Raw genomic sequence first — 17,875 nt, forward strand, 5'->3', positions numbered from 1 at the left:
ACTCTATGCATTTAGGTACCATGAAAATTATGCCATTACTTATTTGATGGATGCAGCTAACTCAAAAAGAGAGGCCGGATAAAGCGATGAGTCGGGGGAAAACGAGCGGTTCGGGTTGACAGAAAGTTCTTAAATCTACTCCATCACCAGAAAGTAGAATTTGAGAACTTTCTCCCACCCCCCAAACCTTATCCCTGTTGCAGTCAATCCTTTGAACATCTTATCTGAAATTTTGCCCCCGAATTTTCCCCCAAAAACATGAAAAATAAAAAACAAATAAAATGGGTGGATACCGACGATTCAAATAACGCTATGAAGTCCCTGAATTCGACCTCCTCTCATACAGCGGATTGGATAGTTCGAATCCAGAAGACTTCTTACTGTAAAGAAAATACCTTCGACAATTTAAAGAATAAAAAAATTACAAAAGATCACAATAAATTTGACTAATGTTAAAAATTAACTCCCTCATAAAAAAAAAATAAACTAGATAACGAAATTAAAAATGTTTTGTAAATTTTTGGTTGTATAAGACATGTTTGACAACAGAGTTTGCCATGAATGGTATGTTTCCTCATTTAGTCCAGAAATATTTTATTTTTCGGAATGTCAAACATGTCCTATACAACCAAAAATTTACAAAACATTTTTAAGTCTTCTGGATTCGAACTATCCAATCCGCTGTATGAGAGGAGGTCGAATTCAGGGACTTCATAGCGTTATTTGAATCGTCGGTATCCACCCATTTTATTTGTTTTTATTTTTCATGTTTTTGGGGGAAAATTCGGGGGCAAAATTTCAGATAAGATGTTCAAAGGATTGACTGCAACAGGGATAAGGTTTGGGGGGTGGGAGAAAGTTCTCAAATTCTACTTTCTGGTGATGGAGTAGATTTAAGAACTTTCTGTCAACCCGAACCGCTCGTTTTCCCCCGACTCATCGCTTTATCCGGCCTCTCTTTTTGAGTTAGCTGCATCCATCAAATAAGTAATGGCATAATTTTCATGGTACCTAAATGCATAGAGTACAGAAGAACCGTAATAACCAATTCTGAACGAAATAAAAATCCAGCGCTTGAGGTTGCAACGCGATTTGGGTCATTTTGACGAATTTTAAATCGAAAGCTGGCAACACTGCAACTCTAAATTGCTCAAATATGTCTTTTCTAATCGAAAGCTCTCAGCTTGCACATTCCTAGTGAAATTTTGAATGGAAATCACTCTTCGAAACCTTCATTTTATCATGAAATTCGATATTTTGGCGTTCGCAACTTGGCAACGCTGCCGCGGGGGCAGAAAATTGTGTATGGGCATGAAAATTTCAGAAAAGTCACATCTTATACTAGGTGAAAACATACTAAAAATTCAGATCGGTCAGGGCAAGGATGAGGGAGAGGGGGTTTAATTTGTCGCCCCGAGGCCAATTTTCCTATTTTACCCCTAAAAAACCACAAAAATGCGATTATTTTTCCAGGAGCTCCGACAACCTATTTCGAAATTGCCCAAAAACCCATCAGGGAGTACTCCACTACAACCTCCAACCTCAATTTTTGATGTACAACAAAGTCGCAATTAAAGTGAGTTCAGGAGCACCGTGCACGTAATAAAAAAAAACCTGGGCCATATTTTGAAAATCTGAAAAGAGTTGGCTTATCTAGAGACAATTGCCCGTCGATAGCCGCAAAAATCATGAAAATCGGCCCGGTAGAATGCTGGAACTAAGCGTTACCAGTTTCGCAAAATTAGGAGGTCTTGGAGCTTATAGTATAGAAGATAATTAATTATATAAAGCTACTGTACCGAGATTTCAACAACAATTTACAAAAAACTGTCGGAGCGATTTCCTTCAAACTTGGCAAGAATGAAGCTAAGAACCACCTCTACATGCCTAAAGAATCAAATTTAGAAAAAAATGCCGCTGAAGCCCAAAAAGAAAGAAAAGTTGTTTCTCCCTATACTAATGTGTCGGGGATACACGGTTGTTTACGCGAACCGCGCTGAACAGGTTCAATCCTGTCGCGTGACATCACAGCATTGTAGATGAAATTTCAGGTTTGAGGGGGTATTTATCGACGGATTTACATGAAATTTAGTACCCGGCGGTACTTTTCGATGGGAAACTCGAATTTTTGATAAGATTTCTAAAATCTCAAAATTCAAGGTGGCGGCCGTGGCCTAAAATGCTAAGTCGTGTCCGGTTTGATCGAATATCGTAAAACTCGGTTACGGGGGGTATTTATCGACGGGAAACTCGAATTTTTGGTGAGATTTTCAAAATTTCAAAATCCAAGATGGCGGGCCTTAAACGGTATCCTGGCAATTTCTCGAAAAAATCGAAAATTTAGCAACAAAGATGGCGTCGGGGCGAGCTCAGGACATCATCCAACATTTCTGGAAAGAATTGAGCGTTCTTTTTATGCAAAAACGGTCCACCCTACACCAACCGAACCACTGCGCGACGCTTCTCGTGCCCTTCCCTTCCAGTCCCTTCCGGCCCTTCTCCGCTTCTCCGCCACCCATACCCGAGGCTCGGACACCGACGCTCACGAGGCTTTGCTCATCGTCATCGACCCGGGTGGTCTGATCGCCACCCAGATAAGACCACCCGGGCCGGTGATGGTCCGGCCAGCGGGACCTCCGTTCACGCACATAAAACGGCAAATAACTCGAAAACCGCACATGGGATCTCTTAGGGCCCATGAGATCTTTTGATCAGCATGTCTAGCTGAGTAACACATCACACTTTCATCAGATTTGACCGGGGAGGATTTCCCGTAAGGATGGTGCAGGGTCCTTTTTTAAAATATACTTTCATACTCAGTTGACCTCAAACTTTTAGAAATTGAATGAAAAAAATTGCATGCAACTACCTTATTTGGAAGGAAAGCTGGATAAAGGAAAGAATGTTGAAATGAAAATTACCTTGCCATCTGGAAAAACCAGTGTTTGCTCAATGCACCATAAATATTCTTCATCCGTTTCACCTTTCCATGCATAAACTGGCACACCACGTTTTGCAATTGCTGCTGCAGCATGATCTTGTGTACTAAAAATATTACAACTAGACCACTGGACCTGAGCATAAATGTTAAAAAGGTAGAGTTGTAAGAAAGGTGCTTTGCTGTTGATGAAGATAAGTGAGTAAACTAGAAAGTTTAGGTTTGTTTAGCCCGTTTAACAGCTCCATAGAGGTCGATCACTTCGCAAGCCACCATGAACAAGCAGGTTCTTCAAATTATCCAATAAAGAAACGGACTTTAATGAATAGATAAAAAGTAGATGGGGTGCAGAATAATTGATGCTCAAACTTCCTGAAGTAGAAATTAATTATTGACATATAATTGAAAACCAAAAGTTTAATTGCCGAGATGCTTTTACACACGGGACTCAACAAATAGGAAATGGTAATGAAAAATTCTGACAGAAGGAAGTCTGTGAGACTGTCGAGGAGACTTAAAAAAACGGAAAAAATAAAAAAATTGCCGTCATGCTGCAGAAAAGTTTGATAAATCACTTGGCATTACATACCATTTCTACGATGGGCACCTTCTCGTATCTTCTACTGATTTGGTAGAAGTCAAAATATTTATAATTTATGAAATTGCTGGAGTTGCTGCTTTTCTGCAGCATGACGTCGATTTCTTCATTTTTTTCGTGTTTTTTATTTTTTCCTATTTTTTCAAGTTTCATTAATTTGCTGTTCTCATAGGATAATATCACTACAATGTCAAAGCAAAAACTTCGGTAACCTCTGACACAGTGCGGTTGAAGTCACTTATGAACAACTTTTAATGTACATCAAATATTCATGTTGGAGGTTGTAGGTAGGACCTCCCTGATGGGTTTTTGGGCAATTTCGAAATCGATTATCGTAGCTCTCAGAAAAAGAATCGCATTTTTATGGTTTTTTAGGGGTAAAATAGCAAAATTGGCCTTGGGGCGACAAAATAACCCCCCCCCCCCTCCCTCATCCTTGCCGGATCTGAATTTATAGAATGTTTTCACTCAGTATAAGATCTGACACTCCTGAAATTTTCATGCCCGTACAACATTGTTTGCCCCCCGCGGCAGCGTTGCCAAGTTGCAGACTCCAAAATATCGAATTTGATGATAAAATGAAGGTTTCGAAGTGGGATTTCCATTCAAAATCAAAAATTTAAATCGTTGGTTGTAGTGGGGCACTACCTGATGAGTTTTTGGCCAATTTCAAAATAGAGTGTGTGAGCTTTTTGAAAAATGATTGAATTTTTTTGGTTTTCTAGGGGCAATTAGCAAACTGGGCATGAAGCAACAAATTAAACCCCCTCTCCCTCACCCTTGCCTTGACATTTATACCTAGTATAAGATGTAACTTTTCTAAAATTTTCATGCCCGTAAAAAATGTTTTGCCTCCCCCCCCCCCTCGGTGGCAGCGTTGCCAAGTTGTAGACACAAAAATATCGAATTTGACGATAAAATGAAGGTTTCGAGGGGTGATTCCGTTCAAAATTTTACAAAAAAAGTGCAATCGGAGAGTTTTCGATTAGAAAAGGCATATTTGAACAATTTAGAATTGCAGTGTTGCCAGCTTTACAATTTAAAATTCGTAAAAATGACCCAAATAGCGTTGTAACCTCAAGCGCTGGATTTTTATTTCGTTCCGAATTGGTCAGTACGATTCAGATCGGTCAAGGCAAGGATGAAGGAGGGGGGCGGGGGAAGGGGGGTTTCAAATGTCGCCCCAAGGCCAATTTTGCTATTTTATCCCTAAAAAACCACAAAAATGCGATTATTTTTCAAAGAGCTCCGACAGCCGATTTCGAAATTGCCCAAAAACCCATCAGGGAGGAAGAGAGGTCCTACCTACAACCTCCAACTTGAATTTTTGATCTACATTAGAAGTAGTTAATAAGTGACTTCAACCACACCGTGCTGAAGGAAAGAAAAAAAGCTGGAATAGCACCACAAGTCAAGACCCAGACTTGCTGTCCCGATTTCTTAATATCATGTGTGTTTATCTATAAAATCGGGACCGTCCAGTTCTCTAAATCACTGCCGTCCGAATGGCACCCTCTCAAGTTTTTTTTTTTTTTTTTTTTTTTTTTTTTTTTTTTTTTTTTTTTTTTTGTCGGATATCACTTTGTTTTGGATCAGGTATTTTCTTTAAACCTCCCAGAGAATGGCTACAGATGTTTTCATAAAATAATAACACACAGTAGATCAGTGTAGATCTTTTAAAATTGGCATCACAAAGCGACCTCTGAGGTGCTTTTAGTTGGACACGTCAATTAGTGCTGTTAAAGTGCAACTCAAGATTCCGTTCGGTCAAAGTGAAGACAATTTCTTTCTGTTCTTTTTCTGTTTGTTTTTGTTTTGACTTTTTTACCTACTCCCACTTTGAAATCACTGGTGACAAGAAATTTATTATTGAAAGAAAATACCTTATCTTCCGAAAGTAAAATCTCAACCAAACAATTTTAAGACATTTTCAGTCTAAATGACATAATCACTTACAAATCTAGGGACTTTCACGACTACTTTTCCATACGAGTAGGGAGAAAATGGGGACTTAACCAGGTAAAAAATCCAATAAAAATCGTACAGCGTTGCATGATGGTGCAAAAAAATACGAATTAAGTTACAGTGTTGTATAGGGATTATTGTTCAATATGGCAACGCTGTAAAGTAAAAGTATTGCATGTTGCCCCTTCAATAATGGGGTTATGCAATCGTGTAATGTAGCCCCTTCAATCTGCGGTTCATGCAATGGTGTATTTTTCAAGATGGCGCAGCAGCGTTGCCGGACGGTGGACATAAATAAATGATTTATTTATTGGTGAAATTTTGCAACATCGCATTTTACAGTATTGCCAGATGGGGCGAGAAATTAGTTAATTTTTCGATACAATGTTGCCAGATTGTGCAAAAAATTCGGATTTTCGGACTTGGAAAATTTTCGGTTTCGGAAGACCGTATCTAACAGTATGGGCCTGGTATCGGATACTGTAGATTACGGTCTGATCCGGGAAATTGAAAAATTTTCGGAAAATCACCCTCCTCCGATCCGTTGCGGATCGATGCGATTCTTTTCCACTTTCGAAGATCGGAAAACTGTACAGACCGAATTTTAATACGACTTTTCGTTTCCAAGATTTCTGACTTGTAAAATTTTCGGTTTCGAAAGACCGTATTTTACAGTATGGGCCTGGTATCGGAGACTGGAGAGTAGGGTCTGATTCGGTAATTTTCATTTTTTAGTAGTGTGCGCTTGGAAATGCGTACGGGAACCTTATGTTTTGCGATGAGCGACTGGGATTGGATATTGCAATATTCAGTTTGATGAATCAAAAAATTTTATTATTATTATTTTTTTTTTTTTGTTTTTTTTTTTTGTTGGATATTTACAGTTAAAGTTACAGTTTAAAACAGTTCGCGTTAGAAAACGCAAACGCGTTCAGAAAACGCAAACGCGTTCAGAAAACGCAAACGCGTTTAGAAAACGTACACGTTCAGAAAATGTGCGTGTTCTAAAAACGTGGGGGTTGTCAACCACAAACATCGATTCCTTCTCCTTCTCCGAACTTTAAATCAACACTTATATCATCAACTTTCCGATTGTTATTTTTCCGGGCCATCCTGATGAAACGGAACTTGCAGTCGGATGATATGTACTTACAGTACAGGTACGGAGCGGAGCAAATAAGCGCCAGTAAACTCAAGATGAATAGAAGAACGTCCGTCAAGGTAGAGGGTGCGCATTTGATTTCCGGACAGACCGGGCATATTGTGATGTTTGCTTCGGATGAGTTTTCCGCTACCGTTGTGGAATTCACTCCAACAACAGCAATGATGATGGTGATGAGAAATATTTTATCAATCATGATTTTTTCCTTGCGATACTGAGAAGAGAATGCATACTATTTATACGAAATCTTTACTATAGAGAGCCGCTCTCCTCTCTCTGGTGTATAATACTATGCGAATCGCACTCAAAAGTCTGCATATCTTCCAGTCCCGTTCGTCTACTTTCTTGCACCCCTGCTTTAAGAAGTACATTATTTCATGCTCGTCTGCGACACGTTCTAGGAGATGGCAAAATCTTTCCGTTATCTCAACTAACCCATAACACCCGACGGGATCGGAAGTGTCTATTGAGCTGAGTTTAAGATGGTGGAACAACTTGTCAGGAAAAAGGAGTCTGGCAAACTTGTTCAAAAGCTCTGCTCGTATTCCTGGAATCTTGAAAGAGAGAGCCACATATACCGTGTCCAAGGTCTTCATCGCTCCAATCGATTGTGATTTGAGGGTTGGAGCGTCCATACTTGACGAGTTCTTGTTTTGAAATGATCGATCACACTTCCTCGACACTATTTATACGTTCCCTGACTAGAATTTTTAATTTTTCCCACTTGCATGAAAGCGTAGTTTTATATCGCTACTATAAATTATGACTACACAGTTTGTCCGAGTGTAATCGAATCTGGTGATTAGCAAATACTACTATATTTACTTCGATCTAAATTACAACGACACAGTTTGTCCGAGTGTAACCGAATCTGGTGATTAAGAAATACTACTATATTAACTTTGATCTAAATCATGACTACACACTTTCTCCGAGTGTAACCGAGTTTGGTGGTGAATGAATACTACTATCATATTTACTCTGAGGTAAATTATGACTTTACAGTTTCTTTTCACTCGGTTATGAAAAGTGTAAATTTGTCTCCGAGCGAAAGTTCGTCGGTCTAGGTTTTGATGACATTAGAAAACCTCGAGTTTAAAATAGTTTTCACTTGTTCACTCTGAAATCTTTTTCAATGAACAGAATCTAGCAAACATCAAGATAGTATAGATTTTCTGTGGTGACAAACTCAGAAAACCCCGAGCTTAAAATAGTATCACTTGTTCGCTCTAAAATTTTCTCAATGAACAGAATCTAGCAAACGTAAAGCTAGTACAGATTTTCTGTTGTGACAAACTCAAAAACTTAGAGCTTAAAGTAGATTCAGTTGTTCGCTCTGAAATTTTCTCAGTGAACAGAATCTAGCAAACGTAAAGATAGTGTAGATTTTCTGTGGTGACAAACTCAGAAAACCCCGAGCTTAAAATAGTATCACTTGTTCGCTCTAAAATTTTCTCAATGAACAGAATCTAGCAAACGTAAAGCTAGTACAGATTTTCTGTTGTGACAAACTCAAAAACTTAGAGCTTAAAGTAGATTCAGTTGTTCCCTCTGAAATTTTCTCAGTGAACAGAATCTAGCAAACGTAAAGATAGTGTAGATTTCCTTTTCTTACCGACTCGGAAAACGTAGAGCTTAAAATAGTATCTTTATCATGGCTGCTCAAGAACAAACACAACAGATTGTTGAAACTTTCATCCAATGTGATATTTGTGATGAATTTTATAAACAAGGCGAAAAGCACGAACACTGTGCGGAACAAATTAAGAAGGAGGAGGGTATCAACGATGAAACGCATATTAAACAGGAGCACAGCACGCTCATCCATTGTGATCTTTGTGATGAGTTTTATGCGGAGGGAGAGAATCATGAGCAATCTCCCGAACATATTGAAAAGATGTCCACCATGAAGGACACCTCATCACCTACCGATGACAACAACGATGAGAATCAAGAATATTGTGACACGTGCAAGGTCTCATACCATAAAAGAGAAAAACATGAAGAATCTGCAAGTCACATAAGAAATTTGTTTGAGACTAAAGTACCGATAGTTCAAGTCGAGACTGCTTGTCAAAGCAGGTTGAAAACATTTTTCATCACGAACCTCCAACCGGAGATTCTCATCATCGATGACTACCTACTAACAGCTAAAGACCTCGTGATTGGAAAAATTAAAGAAGAACTCACCGACGAGGCATTGAAGGTAAATATACTAGTTTACGCCGAGTACGAGAAAGCTGACGATAAGGACAAGGAAGGAATGCAGTTGAAAAAATTTAAGACTAAAAACGAAGCTATTTTCGCGTCAACGGATCTGGACGAGTATTATGAAAAGTTCAGGGCCAAGATCAATAAAGAGTCGTTCGATTTTCACATGAACGGATCCGGGTGGGTGCTGAAGAAGATACAGGGTATGGAGCTACGTGTCAACCGTTATTACGCTTTACATCGAGGAGGAACGTACGTTAAGCTTCCGTTTCGAACGAACAATGTTGTCAATGTAAATAACGGTGAATATAACGATTGTTTCTTCTTCGCAATGTTGGCAAAGTTCGTCCCGAAGGAAGAGAAGTATAAATATGATCCGAATAAATATGTAGATATACTCCATCATTATGATTTCTCGGTCGTTCGATTCCCCACGAGCATAGATGATATTATCAAATTCGAGAAAAGGAACAACGTATCGGTCTCGGTATTTGGGCTCCATGAGAGTTTGGTGTCCAACAAGAAAAAGTATACAGTTTACCCAATTAAAGTTGCCGACCCGGAAAGAGAGGACCACACCGACCTACTATGTCTCTCAACCCCCGTACCTTTCAGTTACCATTATTGCTGGATCAAGAACTTTGAACAACTTGTACGTAATCAGTTGACAAAACATAAAACTCGTATCTACATCTGTAAGAAGTGCTTTACTTACAAGTACTCGATGGAGGAATTGAGTCAACATAAAGTTCTTTGCTCTTTGGTAAGCAAAGACGCATTTCTAGCTTCATTTCCCGACGAGCGATACCTCAAGTTCAAAAATCACCATAAGGAAATAAAACATAATTATGTAATTTATGCAGACTTTGAAGCCTACTTGGAACAACTTCATGGTGACTCGGAGCACCCAGCTTCTGCGTATAGGCGCCACATCTCAAATTCTTACGCTTACCTCCTCGTCACGGAGGATCCCGAATTTAAAATGACGGAACCAAAACTGTACCGTGGCGAGGAAGCACATATCAAATTTCTGGACGATATAATCACTCTCGTAGGAAGAATCAGTGAGAGTTACAACGACAAAGAGGGAAAAATAATCATGACACATGAAGACCGGGCCTCATTTGAAGCGGAAAATAGGTGTGGACATTGTGAGGTGGATTTCTCACAACCAGGTATCGTAAAGGTAAGGGATCATGACCATCAAAAGAGAGCGGGAGGGAAAACAGGGTCCAATTATCGAAAGGCGCTATGTTCAAATTGCAATCTTATTTTCCGACATGAGAAATGTGTTAGAGTCGTCCTGCACAATGGTAGTAGGTATGATTTCCACGAGGTAGTGCTGGCTCTGAACAAGTATCCTCATCGCGTCGACATAATACCACACACGGAGGAAAATTACATCAGCATGACGGTCCATCTGGGTAACAGGTTTTCGATCAAGTTCATCGACTCGTTCCGTTTCCTCCCCGCGTCGTTGGATAAACTGGTTCAGACGATCCCGCGCGAATCTTTCGTTCGCTCACTCGCACAGACAATGAGTTCGATATGGTTTGTCGGAAAGCTCCGTTCCCGTACGATTACGTTGACAATCCGGCCAAGCTGAACGAGCCGCGTCCACCACCGCGAGAGGCTTTCTTCAACACCCTGACTCAAACGGACATCTCCGAAGAGGAATACCAAAGGTTTCTCCAAGTTTGGCAAACCTTCAATTTCCGTAATCTCGGCGAGTATTCAGATTTCTACTTGTGACTCGATGTGTGACTCCTCAGCGATGTGTTCGAGGAGTTCCGACTCTTTGGGATGAAAAACTATGGTTTGGACTGTGCCAACTACTTAACGCTACCCGGTTTCGCTTTCGACGCCTTCTTAAAAATAACTAATGTGAAAATTCAACTCTTCAATGATATGGATATGGTATTCATGATTATGAGCTCGATCCGAGGTGGGATCACACAGGTAGTGAAACGGCACGCTCTCGTAAACAATCCTTTGATACCGGATCAGTTTGATCCTAAAAAACCAGTGAACTATATACAATACTTTATTGTGACGGCACTTTACGCACACATCATGAGAAAGCATCTACCCTACGATAACTACACTTGGGTCCCGGAAGGAGAAGAGTTGCTAACTCTGGCGAAAACTATAATCAACCATCCCGACGACGCTCCTTTCGGGTACATACTCGATGTAGATATTGAATATCCAGAACACCTCCACGACCTGCACAAGGACCTTCCGTTCTTGTGCCGGAACGAAATACCACCATCGGGAGCGGGGAAAAATACGAAACTATTGACGACTCTAGCTAATAAATACAACTATGTTATCCACTATGTAATGTTGAAAGAAGCGCTCGGTCAAGGATTAAAACTCCTGCGCGTCAACCGGGCCATCAAATTCCGTCAGGCTCCTTTCTTGGCACCCTTCATCGAGCTGAACGCCCGGTTGAGACGGGACGCTATGAATCCGTTTCACCGAACGCTCCTGAAACTATGCAGCAACGCTTGCTACGGAAAATTTATCGAGAACCCGTTGAAGCGATAGAATATTAAATTGGGTACAAACAGCAGACAGATACTGAAAGCCATCTCACGGGTCGATTTCATAGATCGCACGATTTTCGCAGAAGAACTGGTAGCAATCCATTTACGGAGAACAAAGGTCGTCATAGACAGACCAATGATTGTTGGTTTTTCAATCTTAGATCTGAGTAAAGTACACATGTATAAATTCCACTATAATCACATGCTTAAGAAGTACAATTCCGACCAAGTTCAACTTCTCTATATGGATACGGATTCGTTCATTTACGAGTTGACTAAACCGAACGTCTAAGATGATATGATGTCAGACCTACACTTGTGCGACACCTCCAACTTCCCAGAAGGTCATCAATGTCGCAGCGCGACAAACCGTAAAGTAATGGGTTGTTTTAAGGATGAAACGGGGGGAATACCCATTGCTGAGTTCGTCGCGCTGCGACCTAAAATGTATGCATATCGTTTCAGCAACGGGGAAACAGAGAAAAGGGCAAAAGGTATATCAACAGCCGTGGTAAGATCGCTAAACTTTGTCACTTTTCTCACAGTATTAAAGGATCCTGAATCGAGAATGAGCGCCCCAATGCGTAGGATCGGGGCGCGGAGACATCAACTATACTCATTTGAAAGTACAAAAAGAACCCTCTCCGGCTTAGACGATAAACGTTGTATTTTAGAAGACGGTGTTCGCACTGTTCCTTGGGGTCATCGTGACATCGACGACGATCTTTGCATGGTGGATGAAAGTTGCGGAGCCGCGACCGAGTTGAGAAAAATCCTCGCAGTTAAACAACCTCGTATACATAGTATAAATAATTCTGCTGAAGAACCGTCAGTTAAGAAACCTCGAATTTGAAAATAGGAACAGTGTTCACTCCGTCCTCTAGAACGCATGCATCGTTTGTCATCGAGTCCGGGTAGAGTTGAGAAAAAATCCTCGCTGTTAAACAACCTCGTATAAATAATATAAATAATTCTGGAGAACCGTCAGTTAAGAAACCTCGAATTTGAAAATAGTAAAAGTGTAACTAACGGAACGAACAAATGATGGCTTGTCTCCTCGATGTACAAGGTTTTTGGAGCCAAGGAAATTTCATCGTCAAAGAGTTTGGTCTTGTGGGTATGAAGTGTACTGAAACTAAACTCTATTTATTCAAACCTCCGTTCCCGAGCAGCATGTTGAGCGCTAAAGACGTGACAAACAACTGGTTAACACGCAATTATCATCACTTGGAATGGGAAAGCGGGTTTCTCGAGTACGATGAATTCACTTCAAAAATGAATCGCATCGGGAACCGCTACGATGTACTTTATGTTAAAGGTGAACAAAAACGAAATTTTATTAAGGGTTTCGTGTCGGAAAAATGTATCGTTGTAAATTTGGACACTAAAGATGGAAATAATTGCCTCACGGTTCCGTGCAGTAGTTCGTACGAATACTTCACAGGTGTGATCAGAATCACCTGGGCTGTAGTGTTGGCCGGGAAATTCTCTTTTACCACAACGGTCAACGTGATATCCACCGGAGCTGTTTTTAGATCTTCACCTTGAACGCATTTGATGACGAAAATCGCGCGATCTTTGAAATTTTCAAACAACATAGCTGGCTCGCAGAGTTTCTCACCTTTCCAGTAGTCTCTCATAAAATCGGTGTAGTTCAGATAGGCGTGATTATAATCCATAGTCGAAAAATCGTAGATCGTATCAACTTGAGGAAACCGACGCTCACCGATTTGAACGCTGACCGAGCGCACATTTACATTGTCAAAAAGAGAGGAATCCTTCAGGTGATTATCCCGTCGATCCGTTTGAAATACCAACACCACGAATTTGGGCTTGTGCCTGCTGGTTGTTCTTACGCTCCATTTGAACGTCTTGGTCGGAAAAATCCCCGGGATGTCGTGCGATTCCCAATTCATGTAACCGAAACTCATCTTATCGTTCTTGTTCATCTTGAGCAAGATTTGTTTCTCCAGTTCCAATGTGAATTTAACGACGGGAATCTCCCAATAGATTTCGATTATTTTAAATTTGATGGTGTATCCGTCCGCGGTCGCCGCGTCGGTGATATAATATGCGTTCTTATCCGTACCACTGCGCACTAGGATCAACTCATGCGAGCATCTGACTAGAACGTCTTTGAAATGTACTGCGAATCCGCTGAAAGAAGACAACGGAACGACAGCGCACTGAGTTTCATCCAACGTTGTCATATCCCATTCGGCCCATGAAGAAGAGATGTCACAAAACCCGGCAGTTGCGAGTCCTGCGGTTTCCGCTCTAGTGTATGTGAGATAATTTTTCACGGTCGATGTCACTCCGACAGACTGCATGCTATCGATTTCCGTCCCGTTCACTTTGTACTGCATACGGTCGAACAAGTGCAGGGGATAATTGTTAGCCCACTTGACTTTAGGTTTTGTAGCATCTGCGGCGGCTCCAGGATTTTTCTCGAGTTTCACTTCTAAACGCATGAAGATCCTCGAATCTTGAGGCACGGTGATCAGGCCGTGGGTATCGGGGGTGAACCGGATCGAATCGTTGTTTCCACGCCGTTCGTCGACCGGACCGAAACGGATGTATTCGTATTCGATGATCTCTTGTCGCCAAGCTTCCATCTCGTTCTTATTTCGGATTTTTCACCACGAATCCGAGTTGTGTGAGAGCCCTCTTGGAATATTCTCGCATACCGAAACAATTGATTCGCAATAACGCTAACCTACTCGTAGTTTTCAAGGAGGACAATACAAACTTGCGTCACATCTACGACGATCACGTCAACACAGATTTCACGTTCGAAGATTTCAGACATATCTGCTCGGTGTGCTGGCACGACAAGTACGGGTTTTTAGTCATCGACAAAGATAGTGATAAGAACGAGGGAAGGTACCGAAAACGTTTCGATACCTATATTGTGCAAGATGGATAACTTATCGTTGTTGACGGTCGCTCAGAAATACGGTAGTATCGATAAAATCCGTCAAGATATCAAACGGAAGTTAAATACCATTCGCATTGGAGAGGCGGACGCTGAGGTGACGTTGAAGAAAGTTTTCAAACCATTGACAGATCCACTCGCAGCGTTGCAGAAAAATGTCTCGTCATCAACACCCGCACTTATCGCTAATCCTCAGGAAAAGAAAACCAAGATCGAACCAAGAACCTTCAAAATCGGAAACGAAAGATAAAACAATGTTTCTTGATAGTTTATTTGCTTCGTTCGGATCACCGAAAAATATGAACAAAGATGATGATGATAACGACTCAAAGGAGGAGGAGGATGATGATGATGATGATGATGATGATGATGAATCGTTCCAAGATGCAACGGATAAAGAACAAACAACGGGTCGCACTGAAGACGACGTTGATTCTCGAGACACGATCACTGCCCCGAACGTACAGTTCTACTTGGACGATCTGGAAAAACATCCGAAACAATCCGATACCGCGTATGGTGTGCGGAAAGCGATCAACGGAAACTTTCTTACCGGAAACCGAACCATTACTTTCGATTCGGACGGACGACTAATCTTGGACGGTGGCGATTATGTGTTCGAACCGACACCCGGGTTCTTGGAGCTCCTTTTTAAGAAACATCTGCGTAATTACACAGCAGATGATCGCGCTAAATTCCAACGAGTAGTTACGCTCACCAATGCGCATCGGAGGGATCATCATCCACACGGTAGACCCAACTCGAACCGCAGTCAAAAATACCGCGATCTCATCAAACCTTTGTTCGCTACATCGACTCCGAGATCAACGAGGAAGTCATCGCGTAAAAAATTGAAGAAAGGCTCCGGTATCAAAATTCACCGTGCGAAACGGGAACTCGTCTATTGGGACGATCCGAACGAATTGGTTCAACGTCTCGTTTTACTTGTAGCTTCGAAACAAGCTGGTCACACCGATCATGATCGTGAAATTCTGAGTATCGTCGAAGAGCTTCGCGAAGCAGATTACATCCACTAAATATAGGTTCCGCACAAAAATGAGTCACACCGACCGGTTTGGAAGATCGAAAGGGACTTACGTTCGCAACACGAAGCAAGGTCTCAAAGGTGACGGTTTCTTACTGGATCCCGACGGAAATTATCTCGTATCCAACAAACGGATCCGACAACTGCAAGATCCCGAAGAGGATACCGACGCTGTGAACAAACAATGGACAGACTCGAGGTGGACGGAAGCTATGAATTTAGCACAGCTTTGTATGGAGAAAATGGAAGAATACAAAAGTATCGCGCAACGACTCGAGACGAAATTATCACGACTGGAAAATAGGATCAGTCAATTAGAGGTTGTGAATCGAGCGAAAGGAAAATAGTGTTGCGATGGGTCACACCGACGGTTTTGGACGATCGAAATTACGCCGCGGGCCAAAAGGTGACGGATTCTCACTGGATTCCGACGGAAATTATATCGTATCGAACAAACGGATTCGTCAAGTGCAAGATCCCGAAAGCGATGAGGATGCGGTGAACAAACAATGGTCCGAACGGAAGTGGAAGGAAGCTATGAAATTAGGTCAACACTGTCTGGAGCGTATCCACCAACTTCACCAATCTTACAATCGTCTGGTTAAAATAGTAGCATCGAAACAGCATTTGAATCGAGAGAGCGGACGACGACGACGTTGACGGTAATTATCATGTCGGCAGAAAAACGTGGAATCGTCGAGGAGCTACATAAACCTGCACGACGAAACTATCCGCGTCGTAAAGTACGGATTCTCGGATTGTTCGATTTATGGCAAGCCGATCTCGTCGAGATGCAACCGTACGCCTCGGTCAACAAAGGATACAGATATCTCCTCACCGTCATCGACGCGTGCTCGAAAAAGGCGTGGGCCGAACCGCTCAAATCGAAAACGGCCACGGATGTCACTTATGCTCTGCAACGCGTTCTCAAAGCAGCCGGAAAGTCACCGAAACATTTACAAGTCGATATGGGCTCGGAATTCTACAACTCCAAATGTCAAGCATTGATGAAGCGTCACAAGATCAATATGTAAAGCTCGTACTCGACAACCAAAGCCTCTATTGTGGAGCGATTCAACCGAACGCTCAAAACTAAGATGTGGAAAGAGTTTAGCGCGCAAGGATCGTACAAGTGGGTAGATCTATTACCGAAACTCATCCGTGAATATAACGGGAGCGTTCATCGCACCATCGGGATGAAAACAATCGATGTCACTGAAAATGATGTACCGATGATCCTGCAAAAGCTTCCAGGGCCGCCGCTGAGTAAAATTGAAAAGAGACGTCTGGCCAGACGAAAACTGAATGTCGGTGATCACGTCCGGATCTCGAGACTCAAGGCCATGTTCGAGAAAGGATACACACCGAATTGGAGCACGGAAATTTTCAAGATTGTCAGCGTCAATTCGACCGTTCCGATCACGAACGATCTCACGAATCGATCGTACGAATCACGTACGCGATACGCGTACGATACGATCATCAAAGGAAAATTCTACCGCGAAGAACTCCAACCCACCAACTATAAGGATACGTTCCTGGTGGAGAAAATTCTGCGTCGCAAGAAAAACCAGGCCTTTGTCAAATGGTTGGGTCTGGACGCGAGTCACAACAGTTGGATCGATAGTAAGGATTTCGTATAAATAGTATGCTGCGCGAACTGTTTTAAACTGTAACAGTAAATATCCACCAAAAACAAAAATTAAAAATTTTTGATTCATCAAACTGAACATTGCAATATCCAATCCTAGTCGCTCATCGCAAAACACAAGGTTCCCATACGCATCTCCAAGCGCACACTACTGAAAATGGAAATTCCCGCATCAGACCCTAATCTCCAGTCTCCGATACCAGTCCCATACTGTAAGATACGGTCTTTCGAAGCTGAAAATTTTACAAGTCCGAAATCTCGAAAACAAAAAGTCGCATCAAAATTCGGTCCGTACAGTTTTCCGATCTTCGATAATGGAAAAGAATCGCATCCGTCCGCGGCGGATCGGACGAGGGTAATTTTTCAAAAATTTTTCAATTTCTCGAATCAGACCCTACTATCCAGTATCCGATACCAGGCCCATACTGTAGGAGACGGTCTTTCGAAACCGAAAAATTTTACAAGTCCGAAAATCCGAATTTTTTGCACAATATGGCAACATTGTTTCGAAAAATTAACTAATTTCTTGCACCATCTGGCAACACTGCAAAAGTCAATGTGGCAAAATTTCACCCATAAATAAATCATTTATTTATGTGCACCGTCCGGCAACGTTGTAACCGCCATCTTGAAAAATACACCATTGCATAACCTGCGTATTGAAGGGGCTACATTACACCATTGCATAACCCGCATATTGGAGGGGCAACATGCAATACTTTCATTTTACAGCGTTGCCATATTGAACAATAATCACCATACAGCACTGTAATTTAATTCGTATTTTTCTGCACAATTTGGCTAAAAACTTTTGCGCTCAA

General features: G+C 41.6%; 2 protein-coding genes across 2 annotated transcripts in view; one reads left to right on the forward strand and one right to left on the reverse strand.

The window, feature by feature from the left end:
- LOC109033309 (proteasome adapter and scaffold protein ECM29) overlaps positions 1–17,875 on the forward strand; it is a 480,922-nt gene that overhangs the window by 168,628 nt on the left and 294,419 nt on the right. The window lies entirely within an intron of this gene.
- Positions 1–17,875, reverse strand: part of Ahcy (adenosylhomocysteinase) — a 67,703-nt gene that overhangs the window by 35,790 nt on the left and 14,038 nt on the right. The window contains exon 3 of the mRNA XM_072306344.1: positions 2,922–3,074. Within this exon, the coding sequence (XP_072162445.1) occupies positions 2,922–3,074 (153 nt within the window). The remainder of the gene's footprint in view (positions 1–2,921; positions 3,075–17,875) is intronic.

The sequence above is a fragment of the Bemisia tabaci genome, chromosome 1 (genome assembly GCF_918797505.1).
Source record: "Bemisia tabaci chromosome 1, PGI_BMITA_v3".
Lineage (NCBI taxonomy): Eukaryota > Metazoa > Arthropoda > Insecta > Hemiptera > Aleyrodidae > Bemisia > Bemisia tabaci.